General features: G+C 53.8%; 6 protein-coding genes across 6 annotated transcripts; 4 read left to right on the top strand and 2 right to left on the bottom strand.

Annotated features, from left to right (window-relative positions):
* Positions 1-3841: 3841 nt before the first annotated feature.
* CkaCkLH20_07221 (acetyl-CoA carboxylase) lies at positions 3842-10862 on the top strand (the record flags this gene model as incomplete). The annotated part of the gene is made up of 4 exons (XM_038889938.1): positions 3842-4027; positions 4101-4366; positions 4422-9274; positions 9325-10862. The coding sequence occupies 4 exons, from the start codon at positions 3842-3844 to the stop codon at positions 10860-10862; spliced, it is 6843 nt and encodes a 2280-aa protein (XP_038744862.1).
* Positions 10863-12797: 1935 nt separating this feature from the next.
* On the top strand, positions 12798-15014 carry CkaCkLH20_07220 (uncharacterized protein; the record flags this gene model as incomplete). Its single annotated transcript, XM_038889937.1, has 3 exons — positions 12798-13018; positions 13071-13796; positions 13838-15014. 3 exons carry the CDS (start codon positions 12798-12800, stop codon positions 15012-15014), a joined length of 2124 nt encoding a protein of 707 aa, XP_038744861.1.
* A 1371-nt stretch (positions 15015-16385) lies between these two features.
* CkaCkLH20_07219 (capsule polysaccharide biosynthesis protein) lies at positions 16386-17644 on the top strand (the record flags this gene model as incomplete). Its single annotated transcript, XM_038889936.1, has 2 exons — positions 16386-16960; positions 17014-17644. 2 exons carry the CDS (start codon positions 16386-16388, stop codon positions 17642-17644), a joined length of 1206 nt encoding a protein of 401 aa, XP_038744860.1.
* Positions 17645-17904: 260 nt separating this feature from the next.
* Positions 17905-19015, bottom strand: CkaCkLH20_07218 (uncharacterized protein; the record flags this gene model as incomplete). The annotated part of the gene is made up of 4 exons (XM_038889935.1): positions 17905-18158; positions 18213-18559; positions 18628-18860; positions 18935-19015. The coding sequence occupies 4 exons, from the start codon at positions 19013-19015 to the stop codon at positions 17905-17907; spliced, it is 915 nt and encodes a 304-aa protein (XP_038744859.1).
* Positions 19016-25176: 6161 nt separating this feature from the next.
* On the top strand, positions 25177-25882 carry CkaCkLH20_07217 (uncharacterized protein; the record flags this gene model as incomplete). The annotated part of the gene is made up of 3 exons (XM_038889934.1): positions 25177-25481; positions 25546-25638; positions 25696-25882. The coding sequence occupies 3 exons, from the start codon at positions 25177-25179 to the stop codon at positions 25880-25882; spliced, it is 585 nt and encodes a 194-aa protein (XP_038744858.1).
* A 497-nt stretch (positions 25883-26379) lies between these two features.
* Positions 26380-27699, bottom strand: CkaCkLH20_07216 (uncharacterized protein; the record flags this gene model as incomplete). Its single annotated transcript, XM_038889933.1, has 4 exons — positions 26380-26798; positions 26864-27049; positions 27125-27572; positions 27646-27699. The coding sequence occupies 4 exons, from the start codon at positions 27697-27699 to the stop codon at positions 26380-26382; spliced, it is 1107 nt and encodes a 368-aa protein (XP_038744857.1).
* Between the last annotated feature and the right edge of the window lie 85 nt (positions 27700-27784).

Here is a 27784-nt window from a genome sequence, read left to right as displayed (position 1 = left end):
GGGGAATGCGACTTGCGAGACTCGCAAGGCTTTGGCGTGGTTCACTCTAAGTGCTTGTCTTAGACTCGAGCACAATTTGGACAGCCGAGAGAATGTGTGGCATTCGTCCTGGCCGCCCAGGCCAATGGATGGGCTGCGGGCAAGTGTTGACTTGGACAGCTTCGAGATGGACGCGCACCGCTCATTGTTCAGCATTCCTCGCCCCGGCTTGGGCCAGACGTTGCGTTCGACGGGAGTTGGAGGTGAGGCCTGATGAGGGGCTAACGGAAGTTGATGGCCATCCCCGGACGGAGAATCGGCGAGGCTAGGCGATTTAGAGGCGCGTAAGCGAGACGACGGGTCAGGTTGTTGAGGCTGGCACCCCTGACGACACCTGGCTGACCGCCTGCGCAATCGGGTTTGAGGTGGAGGGGTGTGCTAGGCTGGTGATGGACCATCATGATGAAACTTGAAAGGGCCCTGCTCAGTGTGGTTTGGCTACCCGTGGTCCAGGTCAATGCCGGACTGATGAGATCTTGGGCCGGGCAAGATGGGATGCCAATGACAGGAGAAGGCGACGACTCGATGGGCGCGCATGGCCACTTCGGGCCTCGTTAGGTCTTGGCGCGGGTGGTCGTCTGCCCGCTGGGGTCGGAGATGTCGACTCGTGGACGTGGACGCCGGGTCTGGGTGTAATTATACGGCGGCGACGATCGGTGTCCAACGGTCGGCGGTGCGGTCAGTGTGTACCTCACTAGTAGAGCAGCGTCCAGTATCCAGCGACTCTGGCACCTTCGGACATTGCTTGGGTGAGGCCGTCGGTGTTCGGTGGTGGCAATCGTGATCGTGGCTGACCGATGCACCCACCACCAGAGAGGTAGGTGGTATCTCGATGTACATTTTGCAGACATGAGATAGGTAGGTAGGTAGCTGAGGGACTTGGCATGGCGCAAGATAAGTCAGAGAGAGATATAGAGATAGAGAGGTCGTCGGCGACATGCAGCTTGCCTATCCGTACCCCGATTCGGCGTAACTGCTGAAGAACGTTGGCTGAGAATGATAGGCACGAGACCGCGACGAGGAGGTGGTATTGGAGGTCCCGGTTGGTGATGACAAAAAGCTGAAGTGCCAGGCTGAATCCCTACCCCAAAAGGAAAGGACCCGAAGGGACCTGGAAATAGCTGCAAGGTGAACCGTGAGCCGTGAACAATGGGAAAGCAAAACGGAAGGAGCTTTGGCTATCGATAACGTCCCGAAGGCTGCAGGTGGATCTCCCGAGCTGTGAAGAACGAGCTTTGATTGGGCGCAGCGAGCACCTTGCTGGTCGAAATCTGAGAAAAATTCCAGCGGCAGAACCCCTGGGAAGCAAGGCTTGCGGTACGTACCGAGATGGTGTGGGACGGGTACCTGGCACGTCAGCAAGATGCCGGCGGAAATCGATGTACCTTTCCCGGTGGAGCAAGGGATAGAGGGGTGGTTCGTGCTGCATGTTGACGTTGTTCCCTCTCAACTTTTTTTTTTTTTTTTTCTTGTGCTGCTATCCCGTCCCTGACGAAAAAAGGCAGTGATCTTGCCATCTCCCACTCGGCTTTGGCAAAGCCGGCGCAGCTCGATGGAGCCGCTGGATGTCAAATATTGCCAAGCTAACCCAGCCCAGCACCGAGATTGGGCCAGGCAGGTCGCAATGAACGGCAGGAAGCTGGTGCCAAAAGCTTTGAAGTTGAGTGAGGTTTTGGTGTGGAGGGGGAACATCAGACCGAGAACAGTTGAAGCAGAGAAGCATGGGTCAGGACTGTTGCAGCCCGCTGGTCCGCCACGCCCACCATTGACGCCAATGCCCCCCCTTGGGTCTTGGGAAACAGGAGCTTCCCCAACACCCCGGCCATTGGTTGAGAGAGGGAATTTGAATTGATGGATTGCTGATGGATGGGCGGATGGAAGGACGGCTGTACCTACTACGCTTCGTACCTTGGGTATGCAAAGGCGATGCCAAAGCTGTACATATGCGTGAGTGAGCGTGAGAGCGAGCGTAAGCGTAAGCTGTAAGCATGAGCCTTGAGGAAGAAGCGAGGTCTTGGCTTGGGCGACTCTCGAAGAGCACTTGCGTATCCGTAGGTACGAGATGCAGAAAAGAAGCAGCGCCTCAGTACACACAGACTCGGTTGCTCAGGAACCTGGCGCTGGACTGACGGCTCTCAAGCCGTAGTGCCATGTCAGGGCAGAAAAGAATGGACTCTTTGGGCTGCTACTGCTGTTGGTCTGGTCTCAAAATGGAGATGCATTGGAGGTTTTTCGGCTGAGAGTACGGACGACGATCTGGCTGGCCGCTGTGGTCGGTGGAAGGAGTCCGTCGCCCGGTGAAAAAAGAGGTACTTGTGAGCGGTACCTGCCGCAACACACCGATGCATGTATCTCGATCGGGCATCAGATGTACCTTCCCTGCCTTACCTCACTTGGACCCTTGTCACGCACTTCCCTTTCCACACGGGAGGAGCATTGGGGATGCGCTTTCCTGCTACTGTCGAGACAACAGACAGATGCTCCTTCTTGGTTGCTTGTTTCTTGTTTTTATGGCAGGCGCATCGTGAAGACGGAACTGAATATAACATAACAGTCAAGTGCGCCATCTTTGCTCCTTCCTCCCGCCGCGCGACCCAGCATCTTCTTTCCTCTCCTTCTTGAATTCCTCCTTCCTCTTCCCGGCACTGACCGTAGTCTATCGTGCCTCCCCCCCGAACATTTCTCTCTCCCTTTCTTGACCGAAAAGAGGAAGAGCAGAAAAGAAGTCCCTCCGGAAGGCGGCAGTGTCGAGGGAGATTTAATTACTTGATCATATTTTCCATCTACATACATACATACTACTTGTTGTCACTCCGGTACGGAAATCTCACCAAACTCAACTCCCAACTCTCATCAACCCCACCCCACGCCCGCGCCCGCGCCAATCACCCCTTCCCGGACCCCATTTATTCTCTTTTGTCGAGTCCCGATATACCTCCATCTCCAGGAAAAGGTACTTCCATCCGTGACATCTCACTGCTCCAAGAATCCTGGCCCCCAAGTCACTTTTCCCAATATTCCCGTTCCTTTCCTCACTCACTTCCTCAACCCCGGAACTCCCGTCAGCTCCTGGTCCCCTCCAAAGTCCACAGTTCCAGTTCACCTCAGCAGACCAAGGCCCCCAATCCACTTCATCCCGAATACAATAACACCACGCAACTCCCTCGCCATCCTGACATGGCCTTTTCCTCCTCTGCTCCTCTTTCCCACTCTCTCCCTTCCATTCTCCCTTTTTCTGACACTCTGTTTTTATAGACCTTCTGTCCTAGCCACACGACAGAAGAAGGAAGCTCCTGTCTCAACAAGCTTCCTCGAATCCAATCAGGTACGTGCCGTTACTGCTGCTGCTGGCTGCCGCCGCCTCTACAATGGTCGATGTTGGCTGCGCTGCACCCTACCAATATTCCCAGCTAGTGGCTGCCCGCCTCTCCCTGACAATGTCCTGCGGCGGCGGCGATCGTACCCCTGGCATTCCCCCCATTTTCCCCTCCTGCGCTGCGTCTGGTGGCCTCTGCTTCCCCAACAAGAAACTTTTTGTGGCTAACATGACGCTCTTCCGCCTTTTCTAGAGACCTGAACAATCTCTGTCCTACAACTCCGACCAGCAATTGCTCTGCGAATACCCTGTTCTGTTTTGTTGCAGAGCCAGAATACACGAATTAATCTCCTGCTCGAATCTCCCCCCTTCGAGCAACCTCCTCAACCCGCGTCGTTTGCCGACCTAAGCTCCCGGAGCTCCCCCGATTCATGACGGTCACCTTCTAAAGATACCCGCAACCTCTTCTCTCCGCACACCGCAATCATGACCGAAATCACAGCAGTTAACGGCTCCGGCCGGACCGTCCCTCAAGTTAACGGCAAGGCGACATATGCTGAGAAGCACAACATCGCCGACCACTTCATTGGCGGCAACAAGCTGGCCAACGCCCCGGCCTCCAAGGTCAAGGACTTTGTCTCCCAGCAAGATGGTCACACCGTCATCACCAACGTGCGTAGAGCCCCCCAATCCTCCAGTTCTTATACTCCGCATAGTTTGCAGACTCTAACGCGCGAGATTGCAGGTTCTGATCGCCAACAACGGTATCGCCGCCGTCAAGGAGATTCGTTCGGTGCGGAAATGGGCGTACGAGACCTTTGGCGACGAGAGGGCTATCCAGTTCACCGTCATGGCCACCCCCGAAGATTTGGCTGCCAACGCCGATTACATTCGCATGGCGGATCACTACGTCGAAGTCCCCGGCGGCACCAACAACCACAACTACGCCAACGTAGACCTGATCGTCGATATCGCTGAGCGTATGAACGTCCACGCTGTCTGGGCCGGATGGTAAGCATTGCTGCTGCACGTTACCAAGTGATGTTCGCTGACATGCTGCCCGCAGGGGTCACGCATCCGAGAACCCCAAGCTTCCCGAGTCCCTCGCCGCTTCCCCCAAGAAGATTGTCTTCATTGGACCTCCAGGATCCGCCATGCGCTCTCTTGGTGACAAGATCTCTTCCACAATCGTCGCACAACACGCTGAAGTCCCCTGTATTCCTTGGTCCGGAACAGGTGTCGACTCGGTCGAGGTCGACAACAACGGCATCGTCACCGTTGCCGATGACATCTACAAGAAGGGTTGCGTCGAGTCATGGCAAGAGGGTCTGGAGAAGGCCAAGTCCATTGGCTTCCCCGTCATGATCAAGGCCTCCGAGGGTGGTGGTGGCAAGGGTATCCGTAAGGCGCTTTCCGAGGACGGTTTCGAGCAACTCTACAAGGCCGCCGCCAGCGAAATCCCGGGATCCCCCATCTTCATCATGAAGTTGGCTGGCAACGCTAGACATTTGGAGGTTCAATTGCTGGCTGATCAGTACGGCAACAACATCTCTCTCTTCGGCAGAGATTGTTCCGTTCAGCGTCGTCACCAGAAGATTATCGAGGAGGCTCCCGTCACCATCGCCAAGGACATCACGTTCAAGGCCATGGAGGAGGCTGCTGTTCGTCTTGGTAGACTCGTCGGTTACGTCTCGGCTGGTACCGTCGAGTACCTGTACTCGCATGCCGATGACAAGTTCTACTTCCTCGAGCTCAACCCCCGTCTCCAGGTCGAGCATCCTACCACCGAAATGGTTAGTGGTGTCAACCTGCCTGCCGCCCAGCTCCAGATTGCCATGGGTATTCCTCTGCACAGAATCCGCGACATTCGTCTTCTGTACGGTGTTGACCCCAGGACATCCACCGAGATCGATTTCGAGTTCAAGCACGAGGGCAGCGAGAAGACGCAGCGTCGCCCCAGACCCAAGGGCCACACCACTGCTTGCAGAATTACCTCCGAGGACCCCGGTGAAGGCTTCAAGCCCTCCAATGGTGTTATGCACGACCTGAACTTCAGGAGTAGTTCCAACGTCTGGGGTTACTTCTCCGTCAGTACCGCCTCCAGTATTCACAGCTTCTCCGACTCTCAGTTCGGTCACATTTTCGCCTACGGTGAGAACCGTGCTGCTTCCCGAAAGCACATGGTTGTCGCTTTGAAGGAACTGAGCATTCGTGGTGACTTCAGGACGACCGTTGAGTACCTCATCAAGCTTCTGGAGACTGAGGCTTTCGAGGACAACACCATCACTACCGGCTGGCTCGACGAGCTCATCACCAAGAAGCTCACTGCTGAGCGCCCCGACCCCATGCTGGCCGTCGTCTGCGGTGCCGTTACCAAGGCTCACCTCGCTAGCGAGGACTGCATGACCGAGTACCGCACGAGCCTGGAGAAGGGTCAGGTTCCCTCCAAGGACATCCTCAAGACCGTCTTCGCCATCGACTTCATCTACGAGGGTTTCCGCTACAAGTTCACCGCCACTCGTGCCAGCGTTGATAGCTACCACCTGTTCATCAACGGTTCCAAGTGCTCCGTCGGCGTTCGTGTTCTCAGTGACGGTGGTCTTCTGATCTTGTTGGACGGCCGCAGTCACAGCGTCTACTGGAAGGAGGAGGTCGGTGCCACTCGTCTGTCTGTCGACGGCAAGACCTGCTTGCTTGAGCAGGAGAACGACCCCACCCAGCTGCGTACCCCCTCTCCCGGTAAGCTCGTCAAGTACTTGGTCGAGAACGGCGAGCACGTCAAGTCCGGCCAGAGCTTCGCTGAGGTCGAGGTCATGAAGATGTACATGCCTTTGATCGCGGCCGAAGATGGTATCGTCCAGCTCATCAAGCAGCCGGGAGCTACTCTCGAGGCTGGTGACATTCTGGGTATCCTCGCTCTCGATGACCCCAGCCGTGTCAAGCAGGCTCAGCCTTTTGTCGGCCAGCTGCCCGTCTACGGCGAGCCCGTCGCTGTCGGTACCAAGCCCGCTCAGCGCTTTGCTGTCCTGCACAACACCCTCAAGAACATCCTCCTTGGCTACGACAACTCGGTCATCATGGCTGCCACTCTCAAGGAGCTCATTGAGGTCCTTCGCAATGCCGAGTTGCCCTTCAGCGAGTGGAACGCTCAGTTCGCTGCCCTTCACAGCCGCATGCCCCAGAAGTTGGACAGCCAGTTCTCCCAGATCGTCGAACGTGCCAAGGCTCGCCACGCCGACTTCCCTGCTAAGGCTCTGCAGAAGGCGTTCCAGAAGTTCCTCGACGAGCACGTTGCCGCTGGCGATGCCGACCAGCTCAAGTCCACTCTGGCCCCTCTCACCGACGTCCTCAACTCCTACTCTGAGGGCCAGAAGGGTCACGAGCTCACCATCATGAAGGACCTCCTTGCTTCCTACATCGAGATCGAGCGCCTTTTCACCGGCCACGGTACCCAGGAAGACAGCGTCATCCTCAAGCTTCGTGACCAGAACAAGGAGGACATCCGCAAGGTTGTTCAGACTGTTCTGTCCCACAGCCGTGTTGGTGCCAAGAGCTCTCTCATCCTTGCCATCCTCGAGGAGTACCGCCCCAACAAGCCCAACGTCGGAAACATCGCCAAGTATCTCCGTCCTGCTCTGCAGCAGTTGACTGAGCTCCAGTCATCTCGCACGACCTCCAAGGTCTCCCTCAAGGCCCGTGAGATCATGATTCAGTGCTCTCTGCCGTCTCTCGAGGAGCGTACTGCCCAGATGGAGCACATTCTCCGCTCTTCCGTTGTCGAGTCTCGCTACGGTGAAGCTGCCTGGGACCACCGCGAGCCCAGCCTGGACGTCATCAAGGAGGTCGTCGACTCCAAGTACACCGTCTTCGATGTCCTGACCCTCTTCTTCGCCCACGAGGACCCTTGGGTTTCCCTGGCCGCTCTTGAGGTTTACGTTCGCCGTGCCTACCGTGCCTACATCCTCAAGCAGATTGAGTACCACTCGGATGAGACCGACACTCCTCAGTTCTGCACCTGGGACTTCGCCCTGCGCAAGATCGGCCAGAGCGAGTACGGTCTGCCCCTCCAGTCCGCTGCTCCGTCCTCTCCCGCTACCCCCAGCGGAGGCTCTTTCGACTTCAAGCGCATCCACTCCATCAGCGACATGTCCTACCTCAACCACAAGTGGGACTCCGAGCCTAACCGCAAGGGTGTCATCGTCCCCGTTAAGTACCTCGACGATGCTGAGGATCTGCTCTCCAAGGCACTTGAGACCCTCGCTGTCTCTGACAAGGCCCGCAAGCGCAGCGTTCCTGGTCTGATCCCTGACCTCAGCGGCAAGCGCAAGCCCGCTGCCCCCAAGGTTGACTCTGACGAGCTTTCTGCCGTCATTAACGTCGCTGTCCGGGACTCTGAGAGCAAGAGCGACCAGGAGATTCTGTCTCGCATTGTTCCCATCGTCGAGCAGTTCAAGGAGGAGCTTCTCTCCCGCAACGTTCGCCGTATCACTTTCATCTGCGGTCGCAACGACGGCTCGTACCCCGGCTACTACACCTTCCGTGGCCCCGAGTACATCGAGGATGACAGCATTCGTCACAGTGAGCCTGCTCTTGCCTTCCAGCTTGAGCTCGGTCGTCTGGCCAAGTTCCACATCAAGCCGGTCTTCACTGAGAACAAGAACATCCACGTTTACGAGGGTATTGGCAAGGCTGTCGACGGCGACAAGCGTTACTTCACTCGCGCTGTCATCCGTCCCGGTCGTCTCCGTGATGAGATACCTACTGCCGAGTACCTGATCTCTGAGGCTGACCGTGTCATTAATGACATCTTCGACGCTCTTGAGATTATCGGCAACAACAATTCCGACTTGAACCAGATCTTCATCAACTTCACTCCCGTCTTCCAGCTCCACCCCTCCGAGGTCGAGAGCAGTCTTCAGGGCTTCTTGGACCGCTTCGGTGCCCGTGCCTGGCGCCTTCGTGTCGCTCAGGTCGAGATCCGTATCATCTGCACCGACCCCCAGACCGGCGTTCCCTACCCTCTGCGTGTCATCATCACCAACACCTCTGGATACGTTGTTGATGTCGACATCTACGCCGAGCGCAAGTCCGAGAAGGGTGAGTGGGTCTTCAACAGCATCGGCGGTACTAAGGAGAAGGGCCCCATGCACTTGCTGCCCGTGTCGACTCCTTACGCTACCAAGAACCCTCTCCAGCCCAAGCGTTACAAGGCTCATCTCATGGGCACTCAGTACGTGTACGACTTCCCCGAGCTCTTCCGCCAGGCCATCCAGAACAGCTGGACCCAGTCGGTCAAGAAGCACGGTGCTCTTGGCGCCCAGCAGCCCAAGAGCGGAGAGTGCATCTCGTACACCGAGCTCGTCCTCGATGACAAGGATAACCTCCAGGAAGTCAACCGCGAGCCCGGTACCAACACCTGCGGTATGGTTGGTTGGATCTTCAACGCCAAGACCCCCGAGTACCCCAAGGGTCGCAAGTTCATCGTCGTCGCCAACGATATCACCTACATGATCGGTTCGTTCGGCCCGAAGGAGGACAACTTCTTCTACAAGTGCACCGAGCTCGCTCGCAAGCTCGGCATTCCCCGTATCTACCTGTCGGCCAACTCTGGTGCTCGTCTCGGCGTTGCCAACGAGCTCATGCCTTACTTCAAGGTTGCGTGGAACGACGCCAACAAGCAGGACGGTGGTTTCAAGTACTTGTACCTCGACGAGGACGCCAAGAAGCGCTTTGCCAAGGACGTCATCACCGAGGAGGTCTCCGAGGATGGTGAGAAGCGCCACAAGATTGTCACCATCATTGGTTCCGAGGATGGCCTTGGTGTCGAGTGCTTGAGAGGCTCCGGTCTCATTGCTGGTGCCACCAGCAAGGCCTATAACGACATCTTCACCGTCACCTTGGTGACGTGCCGCTCTGTCGGTAAGTAGTTCAACATTCCCGTGTCACAACTTGTACTAACTTTGTAACAGGTATCGGTGCGTACCTTGTCCGTCTCGGACAGCGTGCCGTCCAGATTGAGGGTCAGCCTATCATCCTGACTGGTGCTCCTGCCCTGAACAACGTTCTCGGCCGTGAGATCTACACCTCCAACCTTCAGCTTGGTGGCACTCAGATCATGTACCGCAACGGTGTCTCCCACATGACTGGTACCGACGACTTTGACGGTGTCTCCAAGATTGTTGAGTGGATGTCGTTCGTCCCCGAGAAGCGCGGCAGCCCCATCCCCGTCAGCCCCAGTGTTGACTCCTGGGATCGTGACGTCGTCTACACGCCTCCCCAGAAGCAGCCCTACGATGTCAGGTGGATGATCGGTGGTCGCACTGACGAGGACGGCAGCTTCGAGCCTGGTCTGTTCGACAAGGACTCCTTCGTCGAGACTCTCGGAGGCTGGGCTCGCACTGTTGTTGTCGGTCGTGCTCGTCTCAGCGGCATCCCCATGGGTGTCATCGCCGTTGAGACTCGCTCCGTCGAGAACATCACCCCTGCCGACCCTGCCAACCCCGACTCCATCGAGCAGGTCACCAACGAGGCAGGTGGTGTGTGGTACCCCAACTCCGCCTTCAAGACCGCCCAGGCCATCAACGACTTCAACAACGGTGAACAGCTGCCTCTCATGATCCTCGCCAACTGGAGAGGTTTCTCCGGTGGTCAGCGCGACATGTACAACGAGGTTCTCAAGTACGGTTCTTACATCGTCGACGCCCTCGTCAAGTACGAGCAGCCCATCTTCGTCTACATTCCCCCCTTCGGTGAACTCCGTGGTGGTTCCTGGGTCGTCGTTGACCCTACCATCAACCCCACCGTCATGGAGATGTACGCCGACGTCGACGCCCGTGGTGGTGTCCTCGAGCCTGAGGGTATCGTCGGTATCAAGTACCGTAAGGATAAGCAGCTCGAGACCATGGCTCGCCTGGACCCCGTCTACGCGTCTCTTAAGAAGCAGATGACCGCAGACCTTCCCAAGGAGCAGGCCGACGAGCTCAAGAAGAAGATGACCATCCGCGAGAAGCAGCTTCTGCCTGTCTACTCCCAGATCGCCCTTCAGTTCGCTGACCTTCACGACCGCGCCGGTCGCATGAAGGCCAAGGGTGTCATCCGTGATCAGCTTGAGTGGACCAACTCTCGTCGCTACTTCTACTGGCGCCTGCGCCGCCGTCTCAACGAGGAGTACCTCCTCCGTCGCATGTCCACCACCGTCATCACCTCCGGCCCTGGCTCCGACCGCACCCAGACGCCTGAGGCTCGCCAGCGCAACCTGCAGCTCCTCGAGTCTTGGTCTGGTGTTGTCAACTTTGCCACCAACGACCGTGAGGTTGCTGAGTGGTATGAGGCCAACCGCAAGTCCGTCACGGAGAGGATCGAGACGGTCAAGGGCGACAACCTGGCTTCTGAGTTGAGCTCTATCCTGAGAAACAACAAGAACGCTGGTATGCGTGGTGTTCGCGATGTTCTCCGCACCATGCCTCCTGAGGAGCGTGACCAGCTCCTGAAGTACCTGCGTGATTAAATGGATGCATGAAGATTGGGTGGCGCAAGGTTGAGGTACATGGATAATGGATTTAGATGTGTATGGGATGATTATGACTATGTACGAGCATCTTTTTCTTGTGTCACGATAGATTTCAAAGTCGGGAATGAAAGATTCCTGTGTAATAATATTCGGCGTACCATTAAGTTATTCTGATTGCCTATACTCGTGTGCCTTCGTCTTCTGCATTGATCCCGCTCGGTTCCATTTGTGTCTTTCGTCGTGTCGTACTTGTTGTCTTGCTTCATACCTGCGTAGTGCCTGCCTAGCGTGGATAGTGTGCCTTATCCATCCTCGAGAATGCCAAGAGCATCTGAGAAAACCAACATTAGCTTGAGCCCTTTTCGTTGCGACATCGACGATGCCTTGAGTCTTACTGGTACGTTTACTTCCTAATCCGCCGTTTTAGTCACGATGGGGAATAAAACCCGCCTGCTGATGAGCCGGGGTCGTTCTCTAACGATAACTCGAGCTGTCTGGCGAGCCTCTCATCATCCTTCACATGCGGTGGGTGGTATCCCACCGGCGGGTGATGGATCTCTGAAGACTCTGAACAGGGGGAGCGTGGGCTGATGCTGGAGAGAGGCGGCAAAGAATTCTGCCGAGTTTGACGCTGGAAGCCGCCGTCGAGCTCGTCATTCTTGTGGTTTTACCTACCTTTTGTAGCTTGGCTGCGGGCGGATATCCCGCCGCAAGTACCTCGCGGCCTCGGCGTCTCGTTGATAACCGGACTCTTCGGATTTCCTCTGTGTGAGTTCAATATCATGGGATTTCGGCTCGGACTAAGAGCGAGCTGGGTTATTGCGCTGTTGCTGAGCGGATGGGATTCGCATGTGTCTCTCAACTGCTGAAGAAGCTTTACGCAGTGACGAGGAGGTATGGAAAGTTGGTATGATTTATGTGAGCTTACGATCTACTTAAGAGGTGTTTGTAGGGACCACAGGCAGCAGTACGGCTAGTACCATAAAGAAGCGTAATACTCACAACTAGTCCCGAAACATACCACCACTAAGAGGCAGCGTACGTAGCCCTAGAGACTCTCTCGTACGAGATAGGAAAGTAATAGCAGTCAGTCAGGCTCTTGGCTTGGGTCGTAGTCATCCTGCATACCCGAGATCCATACCACGCCGACGGGATAACGGCATAGAAGAGGCTTAGCACCGAAGGGGGGTCCTGTTTTTCTCTTTCCCCCACGGAACGACGCCGACATCCCCCGCGGAACGACGTAGTTCGTCAAGAGAAGGTTGAAAGAGACATCCCGGTCAACGGGATGTGCCGTATTAGGGAAGCAGACCGCGAAAAGATCCTGGTTTACGGGATGTCAAACTTACGACACGGAGATCGAGATGGATCCCTGCAGCTCGGGCCGGTCCATTTTCTTCAGTGGCGCGGCGGTTTTGCTTGATCTGATAAGATCATCTCATTTTTTATCAATCTCGAGTTTCGGTGTGGAGGTTTTGTTGCAGGGAGTTCGTTTCTTCACGACAGTTTCGTCTCGGGCTGATGTGCTCGAAAGGGCTAGGATAGATACTTGCAGACGTCGATTATATGATATCTGAGCCGAGTTGGAGGTTGGATGATGAGTCTAGATCTCGTGGATGTGGTATCAAGCGCGTATTCGCATTACCAGGATCGGCTGAATGGGCGCTTCGAGTTGGTGATGCGGCATCCATCCCCGGAAACCGCCTTCTGCCGTTTAAGCTTGAGGTTTTGCCTTCGGGAAGTGGATCGGTGACATGTTGCTAGAGGCTTCGGGAGAATACTGAAGAACGTCGGTCTCCGATCCGCATTACGGTGGGATGGATTCGATGGAGTAGACGTCGATAAGTAGTCGCCTACCCACCGGAGGAGCCTGTGCTGAAGAGGACCTGCGGTTTCGATTCTATCCACCACCTTCGGACCTACGAAGCAACAATGCCGGCTGCGTTGAAGTCCATATCGAAGCAGGCTTTGGCCATGGCCAACGCCCGCTCCCGCACAAGCTTCAACGTCGAGAAACTCACAAACCTCATCTACGGCGGTCCATCGGTCGTACGCTCGAGACGAGAAGCCTGGGCTCGGGTCGAAGAAGCGCTCGGCACGTCAGACACATCTCGACTCCCAGCCCATTACGCCAAGACGAGCCGAGAAGATCTGTACGTCACTCCGTGACCACCCCAGCAAATACAGCCACTGACCGACAGGAAGATACCTCGACGGCCTCCGCATGGGCCGCGCCGTGTGGGAAGACAGGCGGACGCACGACCACGACCACTTCGACTGGCTGACGCCGCGCTACACCCTCTTCAACTACTCCCCCTTCGGCCTCTCCCCCGCCATGTTCGTCAAGATGCTGCAGCTGATGGCCACGCCCGAGCAGCAGGCGCGCTGGCTCGCGCCCGCCGTCGAGGGGAGGATCAACGGCGCCTACGTCCAGACGGAGCTCGGCCACGGGACGTTCGTGCGCGGGATCGAGACCATGGCCATCTTCGACCGCGCCGCCGACGAGTTCGTGCTGCACTCGCCGACGCTGACGAGCATCAAGTTCTGGCCTGGTTCTCTCGCGTTCTCGGCTACGCATGCGATTGTCATGGCGAGGCTGGTCGCGAACGGGAAGGATGAGGGGGTACATCCGTTCATGGTGCAGCTTCGGGATGTGAAGACGGGGAAGCCGGTGGAGGGGATCGAGTTGGGCGATATCGGGGTCAAGATGAGCCATAACCAGAACGACAACGGGTACGTGCGGTTCGAGAAGGCGAGGATTCCGAGGGGGAATATGTTGATGGCGCAGGCGAGTGTCTCGGCCGAGGGGGTGTATTCCAAGAAGCCCGGCGTTCACGAGAAAGCGGCCTACGGGACGATGATGGTCACGCGGTCCAAGATGACGTGGGTCAACGGCGTGCAACTCGCCGCCGCCGCCACCATCGCGACGAGGTACTCCACCGTGCGGATGCAAGGCACTCTCTCCCCTTCAGCGAGACGGCAGAGGAGATCCCCCTCATCTCCTTCCGCAGCCAGCACTACCGTCTCCTGACGCTCGTCTCGAAGGCGTACGCGATCTTGTTCGCGTCCAAGTACACCGAGGCCGTCCACCGGGAATTCGAGCGGCGCGGGGGGGAGGGCGACTTTTCGACCATGACGGGCGCGCATGCGTTGATCTCCGGGATGAAGGCGTGGTCGTCGGCGATAGCGTCTGAGGGGACCGAGGACGCGAGGAGGGCTTGTGGCGGGCAGGGGTACCTCGTCACGTCCGGGCTGCCGGAACTCGTGCAGACCTCGGCCATGATGTGTACGGGCGAAGGGGATACGCACGTGCTGTATCAGCAGCTGGCGCGGTATCTCATGAAGTTCACCACCGCCTTCTCGGACGGGGAGAAGAAGAAGATAAGAGAAAGGGAGCTGCCGGAGGACTTGAGGTATCTGACGGCGCCGTATACGAGACGGTGCGCGGAAGCGGATTTCACAGATCCGAGAGACGCGACGACGCAGCTTTTGATCTTCCAGCACCGGGCCCAGAGGCTGGTTGACCGGGCGGCGCGGGGGCTGAAGAATGCGGTCCGGAAGGGGATGACGAAGGGCGAGGCCTGGAACCGGTGTTCGATGGGGCTCATGTCTGCGGCGCGGGCGCATACGGAGTACCTCCTCCTCCGCGAGTTCGTCAAGGCCGCGGAGGCCGTCGAGGACGAGGATCTCAGGGGCGTTCTGGTGCGGTTGAGGTCCGTCTTCGCGTTATCCTGCATCACGAATCCGCAGTCCGCGGACGCGTTGGCGTTCGTGGAGGACGGATTCTTGTCGGAGGACCAACTGGACCGGATCCGGGACGAGCTGGGCGCGTTGCTGGACGAGTTGCTCCCGGACGCCATCGGGCTCACGGACGCGTGGGATTTCACCGATGCCGGGCTGGGGAGCGCGATTGGGAGGAAGGACGGGGAGGCGTATGAGACGTTGATGGGGTGGACGAGGCAGTTGCCTATTAATCGGATGGTGAAGAGGAACGGGGGTGTTCATCCCGAGGCGTGGAGGAGGTATATCGGGCCTGCTCTTGGGGGTGTTGAGGAGGTGTCTGGGGAGGGGGAGGTGGGTGTAGAGTTTACGCCGTATGATCGGGAGCATCAGGTTTTGATGGCGGGGAAGGCTGCTGAGATTTTGTGAGTGCGAGATGGCTCTGTGTACGCGCTTGAGACCTGTTCTCCTGCCTGGGGTGGGCGGAGAATAACTGTAATGACCTCACGGTGCTCACGGTATATCTTTTGTCTCGTTCTTTCCTCCGTCTATGTTTCGATTCTCGATTGCGGTTGCGCAAGACTTTTGGCTTCGATGTGGCTAGACTCATGGAACTTGCTGGTTCTCGTGCATATAGATGATGGATGTGCTTGGCACTGCAAGCTTCGCGTGCTGGATAGCTCTGTCCTGTTCCGCCCATTTCTGGTAGTCATAGACTTGCAAGTTTAGTCACGTAAGTAGAGTGATATCCTAGCGACCAACAAAACTTACAGTAGCGATGAGAAGTATGTCCTCAAACATCGATGTGAAAGTTTGAGTTTGGAAGTCGGAAAAGGTTCGATGAGGTACCTTAGCCCAACACTCCTCTTTTCAATCTCAACTACAAGCTCCTTTTCTTGGCCGCTTGGGACACCACATCAACATTCATTTGAAGCTCCTCTAGATGGAATTTCTGCCATGGTCCAGTCTTAAAAGGGGCTAGCAAGGGTGGGCATCCTCATTCAAATCCTCAGTACTACCTAATGATGCTATTTTGTCTCAATAATGTATCTTAACCTCGCAAGTCTTCGGAAACCAGGTCAGAACCCCTCGGGTCTACGTGGGGGAGCCGACAAGGATCGGCATCCTGCGTATTTATCCCAATGATTTGATGATTTTTCCGTCAGCAACTTGGATTGACTCGTCTGAATCTCTATAAAAATATGCTCAACAAGTTGAGTTTTCTGGATGTAAGCTGAGATGGTACGTATGGGTTGAGTCATATGGCTATCTCTGCCGACTTGGAGTGTCGACGATTTGTCGCCTGTCCGCAGGACATGAGATTCATGTAATGTCTGAATTTGTGTAGCCATTCAGAGGCTTGAAAGATTGGAATATTATCCCTGGAATCAATTAGATAAAGGGCCGTGATGTCATCCAGTCTGCCTGTTGTAGTGCAAGATTGACATTGGACGCCATGGATCAGAGGATTGCTGTTGCGCCCGGCCTTTTCGTCGTAAATTCAAATGCAGTTTGGTGTCCTCGGAATCCTTCGTTGCTATTAGGCGCTACCCTGCATCTGGCTCTCTGGGTAAATCCTCACGACAGGAGCTTGCCCATTCAGTTCTTGGCACTAACTCCTTACACTCTAGCATTAGCCCTAAGGAAATGGCACTCGGCATCGACTGCAAGTCAGCACTACGTCGTGAAAGGAAAGATTGACAGAGTTGACGGCGATATTTAAGGCGACGAGTTCCATCATATCTTTAAGCGAAAGATCAATGGATTTTGGAGAGTCGCTTTCACTGTTGTCTCAACGCAATGACATCTTCACGCGTCTTCGACATTCCCGCCGAGTTTCAGGACAAGGTCCGGTTCGTGGAACCACTGGACTCCAGATCCGACCAAGAAATCCTCGATGACCTCGCCAACCCCTCGCCCGTGACCTCGGAAAAGAACATCTGGGCCTTCTGGCATGCCGGCCTTCACGACATGCCGGCGTGGTGCCAGCGCAACGTCATCGGCTGGTCCAGAATCTGCGGTCCAGAATGGACGATCCGGGTCTTGGACACTGTCAAAGACTCCCCGAGCAACGCTCTGAACTGGGTGAAGGAAGAAGATGTTCCCAAGGCTTTCGCGGCAAAGACCATGAATGGCCCCGTGGGATACACGGGTCCCCACAGCGCCGACTTCCTCCGTGGTATCTGCCTATACCAATATGGCGGTGCTTGGATGGATGTAGGCTCCATCTTGTTCCGTTCGATAGACGACTTGTGTTGGAATCAGCTGGCAGACCCGGACTCGCTGTACCAGGTCGCTGCTCCGTGGGCATATGAAACAAACTTGGCAAACCACTTCGTTGCCAGTCGCAAGGGAGATCCCTTCATCAAGAGATGGTGAGCTCAAACTGCCAACAAATATCATGAAAGGTATCTAATATTCTTGCCAGGCATGAACTGTTCGTGTTCATTTGGAAAGATCGAACAAGTGCAGAAGGTCTTTCCCAGAATCCACTCTTGGCCAATGTCAGGGAGAACAATCTGGATGCCCTTCATGCCCGCGGATTTCTGTGGAACTGGGACAGGCCTGTTTCTCAGGTTGTCGATTATGTAGCACAGATCGTGTGCTGGAACCGACTCAGTCGTATTCAGGAGCCGAACTGTGGGTTCGACGGCGCTGGGTACTACTCCAAGCATGTTCTTCTCTTCGACGCGCTCTGGGAGGACTGGCCAGCAGAGGCCCTCATTGGCTGGAACGGTGAAGAGCTGTTCGACTTACTGGCCACTCGACTCGACGCGGACCCGGAGTCCGAGGCGTACCAAAAGGCTTACAAGACGGTTTGGTATCTCATCACATCTTCGACGATGCAAAAGGTCACTCGCACTGGGGGCCTGACGTCAACCAAGAGTCTGGGTGAACTTTGGGACATGAAGGAGAACGAGGAAAAGGATCGAGAGCCTGGTACGTTCGCTGAGTTGATGCGTTACGGGGCTGCCCACTTTCGGCACAATCAAAAGCCTAAGTATGTCCCTCCTGTTGAAGCGAAAAGCATCATCAAGAAGGGTCTGCTGGAGCCTTGAATGCTAATCACGGATGAGATGTACCTATTGGAATGAGATATGGGAGCACGCGAATACCTAGGTTCTTTCCCACTGATCAGGCACCATGGAAATCAACATTACTCGAGGAAGTTCTTAGAAACCGTCATTACATCGCTCAGAATACTATTAAAGCCATATTTAGAATGGGTCGACTTCATCTTCTGCTTCGCGGCATCTTTTTTGACTGCCATCTCGTATTCTCTACAGAAGTACAAGAGGTATTGATTCCATGACAACCCCTAAGACGAGCCCCAGCCCAGTTTCAAGACATCTATGACTTTCAGAGGTTTGATATCTGGAAAACCCTCGTTCAGAGTCTGGCTCGGTTGAAGGTTCGCCTGTCCTCTCGCGCAGATGAGGCCAAACGGGGCCAGGAAGCTGTGCAGCATCTCCTTGGGGTAGATGCTGTAAAATTGGTGGTGAGAGGGTAATTCGGTGAGCTTGCCAGCCTCGAGGTGCTCAATCGAATCATGGAAAACCGTAAATTTGACGCCTGCCAATTGCATTAGAACAAAAAAAGGGACTTAGAAGATTGTTGTCTGCTTACCCTTTACTTCCTCCGCGAGACGCACCACGTCATGGAATGTGGCCTTATCACCAATGATGTACGTCTCTGGGGACCAGCCAGGGTGCTCGAGGAGTCGCGCGACGAAGCGGCCAACATCAGACGTGTGGGCAAAAGCGACCGTCACTTCTCCGGATCCTGGGATTGCCGCTACATTGTTCGCAACGTCGACAAAAAAAGCCACATCGTCCATGTAACTCTTCAACTTCGGTGTTCCGAAGTAGTCCAGGAAGTATCCGTTGTAGATGGCGGTCCACTCCAGAGAAGTTGCCTTCAGAGCGGTCAAAGCGGACTTCTTTGCCATGGCTGGAGGGAAGCTTTCATACTGTCTAGCGGCGAACGTGTTATCAATGAGGATCGATCGTAGAGAGCATATGATAAGGGCTGAACAACTTACTCGGGCAGATATGGTACTCCGAAGTAGCTGGGGATGAAGCGCTTGGTGGTATTTGACTTCTCAGCAGCTCTAATGAGACTGAGTTCCGAATCATTTTCGCCGGTGATGTTGTTGACGGCCGAAATGACCGTATCGACATTGTACTTTTCAAGAACCGACACGAGCGAATCCTCGTTGGAGTAATCCACAGCGACGAAACGAACGCCGTCGGAGCCGCCCGGATTTCCCGAGACCTAGCAGAGAAGTTCAGTTAGTTTTCCTAGCAGACACTCTTTTGACCACTTTCCTTTCTGGTCAACACGATCACTTGGTACGTTCCTCGAGCCTGAATGGCTTCAATGAGAGCGCGCCCAAGACCCCCGGTGCCGCCGGCAACGACAACAGACATGATGTATGAGTTGATACTAGATATTTGATAAGAGAAGATGAAGAAATTTGGTTTCTGGTCCTTTATTGCAGCTGAACATGACTTTATTTATCTGTTCAAGCACCCCTGGGCAGGAGGCTTGTGCCACTAGCCTACAAGTTCGGACACTTTAGTTAGCAAAGATTGCAAATGGCCAAAGTAGTCTTTTGCCGGGTTTGACCGCAAGAAATGTCTAAACTTCAATACATGCCTGTTCTGGATGTGAACAAAGTTTTCCATTATGGCGTCTCCGGGTTTCGGACCTCGGGGCCCGACGGAGATGTGGGGCCGGACCCGCTCCGCTCAGGGCCCCGGATTTGCCGCACTTCGGCCGCGCGTAGAAATCCGTTTTCTTCCCATGATCTCCCAGTAACAATTGAGTTAAATGTAGGCGAAAACACCACAGTTTCGAGCACTTACCCCCAGAAACTCCCACCTATGCAAGGAGCACCGCAGCACTGGTCAGCAAGGACGAGGTTTCTTGAGCATCAGAGCTGACATGTTGAGATATCGCTTGCTAATCATCACATGTAAACATCGACTGGATTTGCTCCTCGGAAAGCTCTGGCAACAAATCCTGATGCTCCATCTCAGGGAACATGGTCGAAGCGAAGTACTGCGAGAATAAGTTGGATGTTGGTGACGTCCAACTCCCCCCACGTCTAGTCTCCACGTGTCTTACTGCGGCCCTATGCAGGTCTTGACACAATTGATGGAATTCCCGAGCCGATGGTGAAAGATCCACAGTTAATTCCAACCCTCTTGCAAATTCTTCGAGTACCAACAGATCTCCAGCGTCTTGCCGGCTGACTACGTTGCAGAACAGGACAAGGACAGGGGCGAACGGGGCGTGCAGTAGTCTCCTGTGAAAGGACCTCTGTTAGTTTGCGAATGGTATACCGGAAAAGGGTCGACATACCAGTGCAAGTAAATGTTCATTACAATCAGGTCATCTTTGATTATGGACATGCATTCTCGATGAGCATGTACAGCAGCTCTAGCGAATTCCAGACATTCGGGTGACAGCGTTGGCGATGACGAGCGGATGACATTGGCCCTGGCGATCAGCGTCGCTGTAGTGTAATACAGGACCTTTTGGGATATAGCAAGCACGTCTTCCAAGCGACCTCTTTTTCCCGTATTGCTGCTCTGAACCAGAAGGTCAGGAATCGGTCTGCCGGATGATACGTCCTGACAGACACGGAAGGTGAGGAGGGGTACCTTTTCGTACGGTGTCTTCGCTCTCAACTCCTCCAGAAGACGATCCGCGGCAAGAGATAGATCATCGTCAGAGGTAGCAGACGTGTTCCGACTGTAGAGCGTTTCGTAAAGCCTGTCGTGCATTGAAGCATTCCAGATCCAGAAGGGGAGCAGTTTGTCCCAGGGGTCGGGCAAAGAAAGGGATTCCGTATTCTTAGAAATCGTGATGTCGCACTCTCTAATGAACGAAGCTCGTCCCAATCGTAGAGCGAGACCTTTCTCCATGGCATACACATAGAAGAAAAGGAGGCTTTTGAGGTTTCTTGTGTCTTTGTCGTCGCTTCTTGAGAACGTTTCGTCAGAAAACCCTGCGGCGATGCATAGCTGCGCCGCATGCCCAGTAAGTCGCCAGGCAAGCCAAGGTTTGGCCATCTCAATGGCCAGAGAAGCCTTTGGATTGAAATTAGTCACAATCTTCAACAAGAAATACGGGAAGAAATCTGGGTTATTACACTCAGAACCAGCGCCTGTATTGACTCGACACTGGCTGGCAACCAGGCTGGGAGCCCTTTCACGGCCTCAATCACAGCACTCCTGCATAATGCTCCCCATGTGTGGTATTGCTTCCGTAGATCTTCGTTATCGGCAGGGCAGAAGAACTCCGTGAACAGATAAAACATCCCCGAGTTGACGATGATGAAACTAGTTTCTGCGTATTCGTCCACGGAGAAATACACGTCACGACACAGATTCACATACTCCGCTATTGGCATCAAGCAACGAAGTACAACAAAGCTTTCCGGCGGGGATTCTGTTCCAAACTCTCACTCAGTCTGCATTAAGCTGTAAGAGGAACAGGGAAAACACACCTTTCAAGCTCTTGAGCACATTGACCACAGCGGCCGTCGGTGGCAGTGGCATGTTCCGATATGAGTGACGTTCAACGGAGCCGATGTCTGATGGACGGGTCACCTTGTTCGCAGTATCCACTACTTGATCGGTGCATCGAGGTGCAGCCATATTCGACAGCCCCCGGTCGTCCACCGATTCGGCATATCTCCTGGCGACCTGAGCCTGAGATTTGAGTGACGAAGGGCCCTCGAGAGTTGAATCTGTCTCTATGAAATGAAGTTCAGAACGACATGAGACTCCAGAATCTTGCGTTGGCGGCAAAGAGGCAGACACGGCACCAGGACTTGGGCCTGAACATGTGCATGGACGATTGAGCAGCAACGACTCAATGTTCGCGAGTCGTCTCTCTATAAGATCAATTTTGTTTTCACTAGAAATGCGTCAGAATGGGTACTTAGAACTTAGGCGTAGCATTCTTACTACTGGGTTGAGACCGGCACCTTCTGTCGAGGGACCTTTGGCCTTTGAACGGCCCCCGTGTAGCTGCATTCATGGACCGCGGACCGACAATTGGAACAGGGGAAGGATCTAGCACAGCGAACCTGACTTTATGCATCAGCCGGGGTTGAGCCGAATAACACACTCCAAGACACATTCCCTTGGGCGAGATCTCGTTTGCGATTTCCCACCGGTAGTTCCTCATACCTTGCGTGAGCGACACAAGTCACACTGTCAAACTTGATCAGCAACTGAACACGATCCCGGCTAAAGTGAGCTCGAAATCTTACAGCTGTTATTCGTGAGTCCATTGAAGTTACTTCGAATTATCGGACCAAGGTGTCGAACAGAGTGTCAACTCGGTAGCTTGTCAAGTTGCAAGTTTGCAGCGACCGCTTGCTCCGAGAGATTTGAGAGTAGGAGCTCCGAATAATCCTGGTTCGGCCACCGAGGGGACCGAACAGGGATGGCACGCGAAATGTCCGTCTCCGTCTCCCCTTTGCCATTGCACTGCGGACTACTCCGCAAGGCGGCTTCGGACGCGGGACCTAGTTAGTCATCAGGCATCGAAACGGAGAAGCGGTTCGGAAGTGCTTGGCGACGGCACATAGACGTTTTATGTGCATGTTCAACTCGTAGAGCAGTGCTATCTTGTGCAATATATAAAATGCCGTCTCATGAACTGAAATCTATGAGCCGAACGTCTTACAGGCTCGACATGAGAATTATTTCCATCTTCCTCGACGATGTCTTCCACACCTAAGTTGCATTTACCTCGCACAGTCATCCCAGTCGGAGGAACTGTTGTTGTCTCGGGCGCCAGCGGCTGCATGGGCAGTCACATATGTGACCAACTTCTTTCTCTGGGGTTCAAAGTACAAGGAATCTCTCGCAATGCCAAACGTGCTGCGTGGCTCGAGGATCTCTTCGTTCGAAAGCATGGGCAAGGAAGATTTCAGCTCTTCGAGGTCCCTGACTTTGCGACCGAGGGAGCGTTTCGAAAAGTCTTTGAGGGTAATACGGTGAGATTTTATCGTTCGAATGCACTTGGACTAACCACGATAATTGTAGGTGCGCATGGAGTAATTCACACAGCGGCGGACACCAGTCTTGACTTGAATCCGGGCAATGTTGTCCCTCGAATGATTGAGGGGGCAATGGCAATCGCCCAAACTGCTGCTGATACCGATTCATGTATTCGGTTTGTGTACACATCGTCGTCGAGCGCCGTAGCTGATCCTGCGCCCGGCGTGAGTCGAAACATCACGATTGACACGTACAACGAAGCCACTGTCGTAGCTGCGTACTCACCAAGTCTGCGACAGGACTCGGTTGGCGGTCACACAGTCTACGCTGCAGGGAAAGTCAAGACAGAACAGGCTTTATGGGGTTGCTACCATCGCGAGACCCCCGAATTGGTGGTGAACACGGGTAGGGATGAACCCCCAGTTGACACTTGTGACTTGCTGAAGAAATGTCTAGTCATTCCGAGCCCCTGTTACGGCGAAGTTCTCGACCCCCAGAATCAGGGTTTCACGGCAGCAAACGGGGTATTGAAATTACTTTGGGACGGCAATGCCTCGGAAGAAATCGTCAAAAATGTTTGAATCGCGTACGTCACCTTGCATAGTTAAACCAACAGTTACTAACTTGTCAACAGAATGGTTTTGCGATGTAAAGGATGTCGCAAGCCTCCATGTCGGGGCTTTGCTGCTACCAGAGGTGAAGTCCGAAAGACTGTTTGCATACGCTGACAGGTACACCATCAACGACTTCTTGAGAATATTCAAGACGCTCGAGCCTACCTGTGATTTTCCGGAATATATTCGAAATATTGAGGAAGATCAAAGCAACGTGCCTAACTCCGAATCAACTGAGGTCCTGAGAACCTTGGGTCTTGGAGGGTGGAAGAGCCTGGACGAATGCATCCGTCCACTGGCCAAGCAGTTTGCCAAGGGTTCAATTTGATGCGAGATACACCAAAGAAGTTCACAAAATTTTTGGGGGGCTTGACTTCAGTCATTTAAATGGAAATCATATTGAATAGGTAGGTCTCCTAACTACAATGCTGGAATCTTTTGTATCCGTAAATTGCACCAACCCGTCGCTCGAAACTTTGGGGACGAACACGGGCCAATTAGACCGCACTCCTTAATGCGCCGCCTACGTGCAAGTAGTACTTCAAAGTATGACAGCTGCCTAGACGAGAAAACATACAAGATTCTGCAGCAAAGTGGAAACAAGGCACGATCTTTGGTGGCAGGGCAAAACGTGGTGGTACAAAGTCACGCATTGGGCCTTCTGATTGGTGTTCATACGTTTCTTGCTAGTGCTTACGAAAGGCTATGCTTGGCACCTCTCATATGAAAGACGCTTGCGACTGAGCCACCCACTGCTCTCTGGGACGGTTGTACAAGTGACATCATAAGGTGAGCTTCAACTGTGGTTGTTCGGTGCGTCAATCAGTGGGATTGGCAGCCTTTGATGCTTTGATGTATGAAGACAGTCTCTTGATGGACACCAGCGGACGGCAAAAAGCTGAGTAGTCCATTCGCAAGTTCGAAAAAGACAGCCAAACAAAACACAATTTATAAAACTCGGATTCTAAATGCGATAGCAAAGTTGACTTTGATGGGACATTTGGGGGCGCAAGAACTTACTTTCAGCTGGAATGGTAGGCCTCTCAGAGAGAGTGAGAGTTCCCGTAGCACTGAAGAGCTTGGGGGTACTGTTACGAGCATTTCTCTGCTATCATTGGCCTGCGAGAACGAGGTGAGTTTCGTTCAAGAGCCAATATTGCCCACGTCACGTCGGGCATGCCGAGAAAACAAAACGATTTGGTTTCTACATACGATCTCTTATCACGGAGTTGAAGTCCGTGAGGTTAGGGTTGCCATGACATCCTGTTAAGGTACGGGAGAACAGCGCCAGATCGGACTAGCTAGGGTGACATTACAACACCCGAACGCTGTTCGCTGTATTATTCTCTCTAACCCATCCCCGGCTGTATCATTTTTGCCTGCAGCGAACGCTCCACTACGTAGGCAACAGAATTACACAATTGATAGTTTGCAGGGTATGCCTCGCTACAAAAACGGCAAGCGCACGACAAGACGCATGCGCCCGAGATCGCCAGCCGGTCTGGGGCTGTGGCAGTTCAGGCACACCGGCAGTGGGCGCTTGATGTCAGCCGAGATCCCTGGCGCACAGGGGTCTCGGGCCTTCGCTACCCGCTGAAAGGCTGGATGGGTTGCATCCAGGGCGCGTTGGTCTACCCAAGAACTCCATCAATCCCTGTGACTGGATCAGAGATAAAGTTGTTCTTAGGGCTGTGTGAGAGCAAGGTGATCAGCAAACGGGCTGTAAGGGGGGGCTGAGGGGCCAACAACAACCTGCAAGTCAAGACATCTGAGTGAGGCGCTGAGGGGCAAGGCACAATGCAAGTAGAGAGAATGCAATCAATCTGTCTGACTGATATTGTACTTAAAGTACGACGACATCCCCGTCAGAAAAGAGTCGAAGCCAAACAAGTCATTATCGTGAACTTGAATAATCGAAACATTCAACCAACCAGACCTCAAACTCGTACCATCATGTCACAAAGATACACCGTCGGCGATGGCTCGCCATTTCTCAAGAGGGTCATCATACCCTTTTACATCGTCCGTATCGCGGTGATGATCTTCCAGGTCATCATGTACGCCCTCGTCATTAGTGTTGCCGCGAACAACAAAGAAGACCTGGGCATCAATACCTCACGAAGGACAGAAGGCTGGATCATTGCCATTCTCGTTGTTGTCATGGTTATCATCGCTGCTTGCCTCTTACTGGACATCGTCTGCATCGTCAAACGGTCTCGAAGAACCTTGACACCGCGATTCTTCCTCATTGCCAACTGGTGAGTATCAATCGTATATGAGAGGATGCTGTCAAGATTCAGCTGGCTAATACCGTCGTCATAGTATCCAAACCGCTATTTGGACGGCACTTTTTATCCTCACCATTGCTGGTGCATCGGGAAGAGCGGTCACTATCATCGTCAACATCATCATTTAGTGAGTAATCTCCAACCAAATACATGAGAATGTGACAGTAACTGACCATATGCTTAGTGCCTCGTTCCTTGGATTGCTCATCTATGCTTCTGTCATCTACCACAGGCATCGCAAGGGAACTTTGCGCGGCGAATATTCACGTACAAACCAGAACCAACCGACAGAGTACAATGGCTACTCAAGCGACGAGCCCGCCAAAGCCCATCAGTCCCAACCATATGAGTCGGACAGCCGATACGTGTAAATCAAAATCACTCAGATGGATTTGATCGGTACGGTTGTGTGGGATTTGAATTTTTTCACAGGTGGTTGTAGCATGATACTGTTTGACTAGAAGATTAGAAGTATGCCGAAGTCATGGCTTAAGATACCTCGTTAATTAATTGAATTGACAAGTTCAAATTCACTCCAACTTCATCTCCAATATTCTGTAACTCGGTTTACGCTGAATCAGCCAGTGATGCACTTCTTGTGAAATGCCAAAGAATACTTTGCCATATTTTGGGGATATCCCCTCCTCGTGATCGGTACATAAAGTGATGGGATCGGCAGATGATTGCTCCTGAATAGTAAGGGCCAAGCATTCTCAACTGAAAGCTGCATCTCTGCTCAGGGCTCCGTCGACAAGCTACTCGCCGGTTGAAGAGTTGCGATCAAGATGGAAGACTATCCCTTCCGGAAATATAACTGCTCATTCGGAGATCACATTGAATAATCCTCTTCGATTCTACTTAACTAAAGCTACTTCTTCGCATCGCCAGGCACTATGCGACCCATCTCAAACTCCCCGGAGACTTCGTCTTCTCTCATAAGAACCCCAGTCTTGGGACGAGGTTCGTACTCAACACTGACTTCAGTCGTCAACGCGATGCCACCAGCGGCCGGAGTATTCCCATCCCGAGGAGTTTTCCCCAGGATGCTCTTGTCGCTGGCAGAATCCTGATCTCGAGGCTCCGCCCTAGTCGCCGTAACTACGCTACGGTTGTAGAACCTGCTACTCTGCTCTCCGGTTTTGATGTATGCTCCCGCACCAGGGGATGACTCTGTTCGTTTTCGAGCGCTGCGAACGAAACCTCTCAGCACGGGTATCGACGCGGAGATGATAGTGACGTTCGGTTCGGCCATGGACCAGATCCAGTATACTGCTTGGTTGTACATATCTGTGAAATATCATGTCACATCAGTACGTGATCAAGCTTGCAAGGAGTCAAAAGGTTCTACTCACAGTCTGGAGACCTCACGCTCAGCAGCTTGTACCCTTGAACAGCTTTCATAATGCCTGTAACTCCTGCAAGTACCCCCATACTCAAAGCCAGGGCCACGCTGAGTCTTTCCGATCGTTTCATCTTCAGATTGAATATCATCTTCCACGGTAGAAGGGCCAGGATGAAGTCGCAAAGCGCCGAGTATACTGTCCAAATTGTACATCGTCAGCCTCAGACCTCAGTGATCTTGGAAGAGATGGAACACATGGGCTACGACTTACGAGCACTGAAGACCGAAAATGTCACTGATTGATCCAAACGCCAACAGTTGCTTCCACCAATATGCCATTGGTCGGGTGCACCGCATATCATTTGCCATGTCGCAATAATATGTACGGCAAATTGTAAGTTCATCGTGATGATGAGACCCCAGATCAACTTCGCTTCCCACCCACCAGGCATCAGTCGCAGGAGCGTGATTCCGAAAGACGTCTTTGTGAGGCCAAGAGCAACGGATTGCAGATTATGATGGGATCGAGCAAGGGTGATCTTCAGTACGTTTCCTGGTATCAAGAAGACACTCATCAACCAGGAAACGTTGGCGGAGGCTAGCAGTAGGAAGATCCATCCTGCTACTAACACCCAGTCATCTGCCTGGAGACCAACACCTGTATTTCGTATGCGACTGAAGATCCTGAGACCAAGGAAAACGGTTGCTAGAAAGAACAACTGCCGTCATGGTGTATTAGCAACATGCCACGAATAACAATAGACGTATAGTGACGATCGAGGATGTACTCACAGACCATGTAGTAGCATGCACGAGCACCGCAAGCTCGCCGGTAGACCCAGACATGATGCGACCGATTTTGCGGATGCCTGGACAGAGCCAGCACCGGGCCACAAAGGATTTCCAGGATCAATCAGATGGAAATCGCAGT

Source organism: Colletotrichum karsti (assembly GCF_011947395.1).
Source record: "Colletotrichum karsti strain CkLH20 chromosome Unknown Scaffold22, whole genome shotgun sequence".
Taxonomy (NCBI): Eukaryota; Fungi; Ascomycota; class Sordariomycetes; order Glomerellales; family Glomerellaceae; genus Colletotrichum; species Colletotrichum karsti.
The sequence above is the reverse complement of the archived record's forward strand: the minus strand, read 5'-3'. Positions and strand labels throughout refer to the sequence as shown.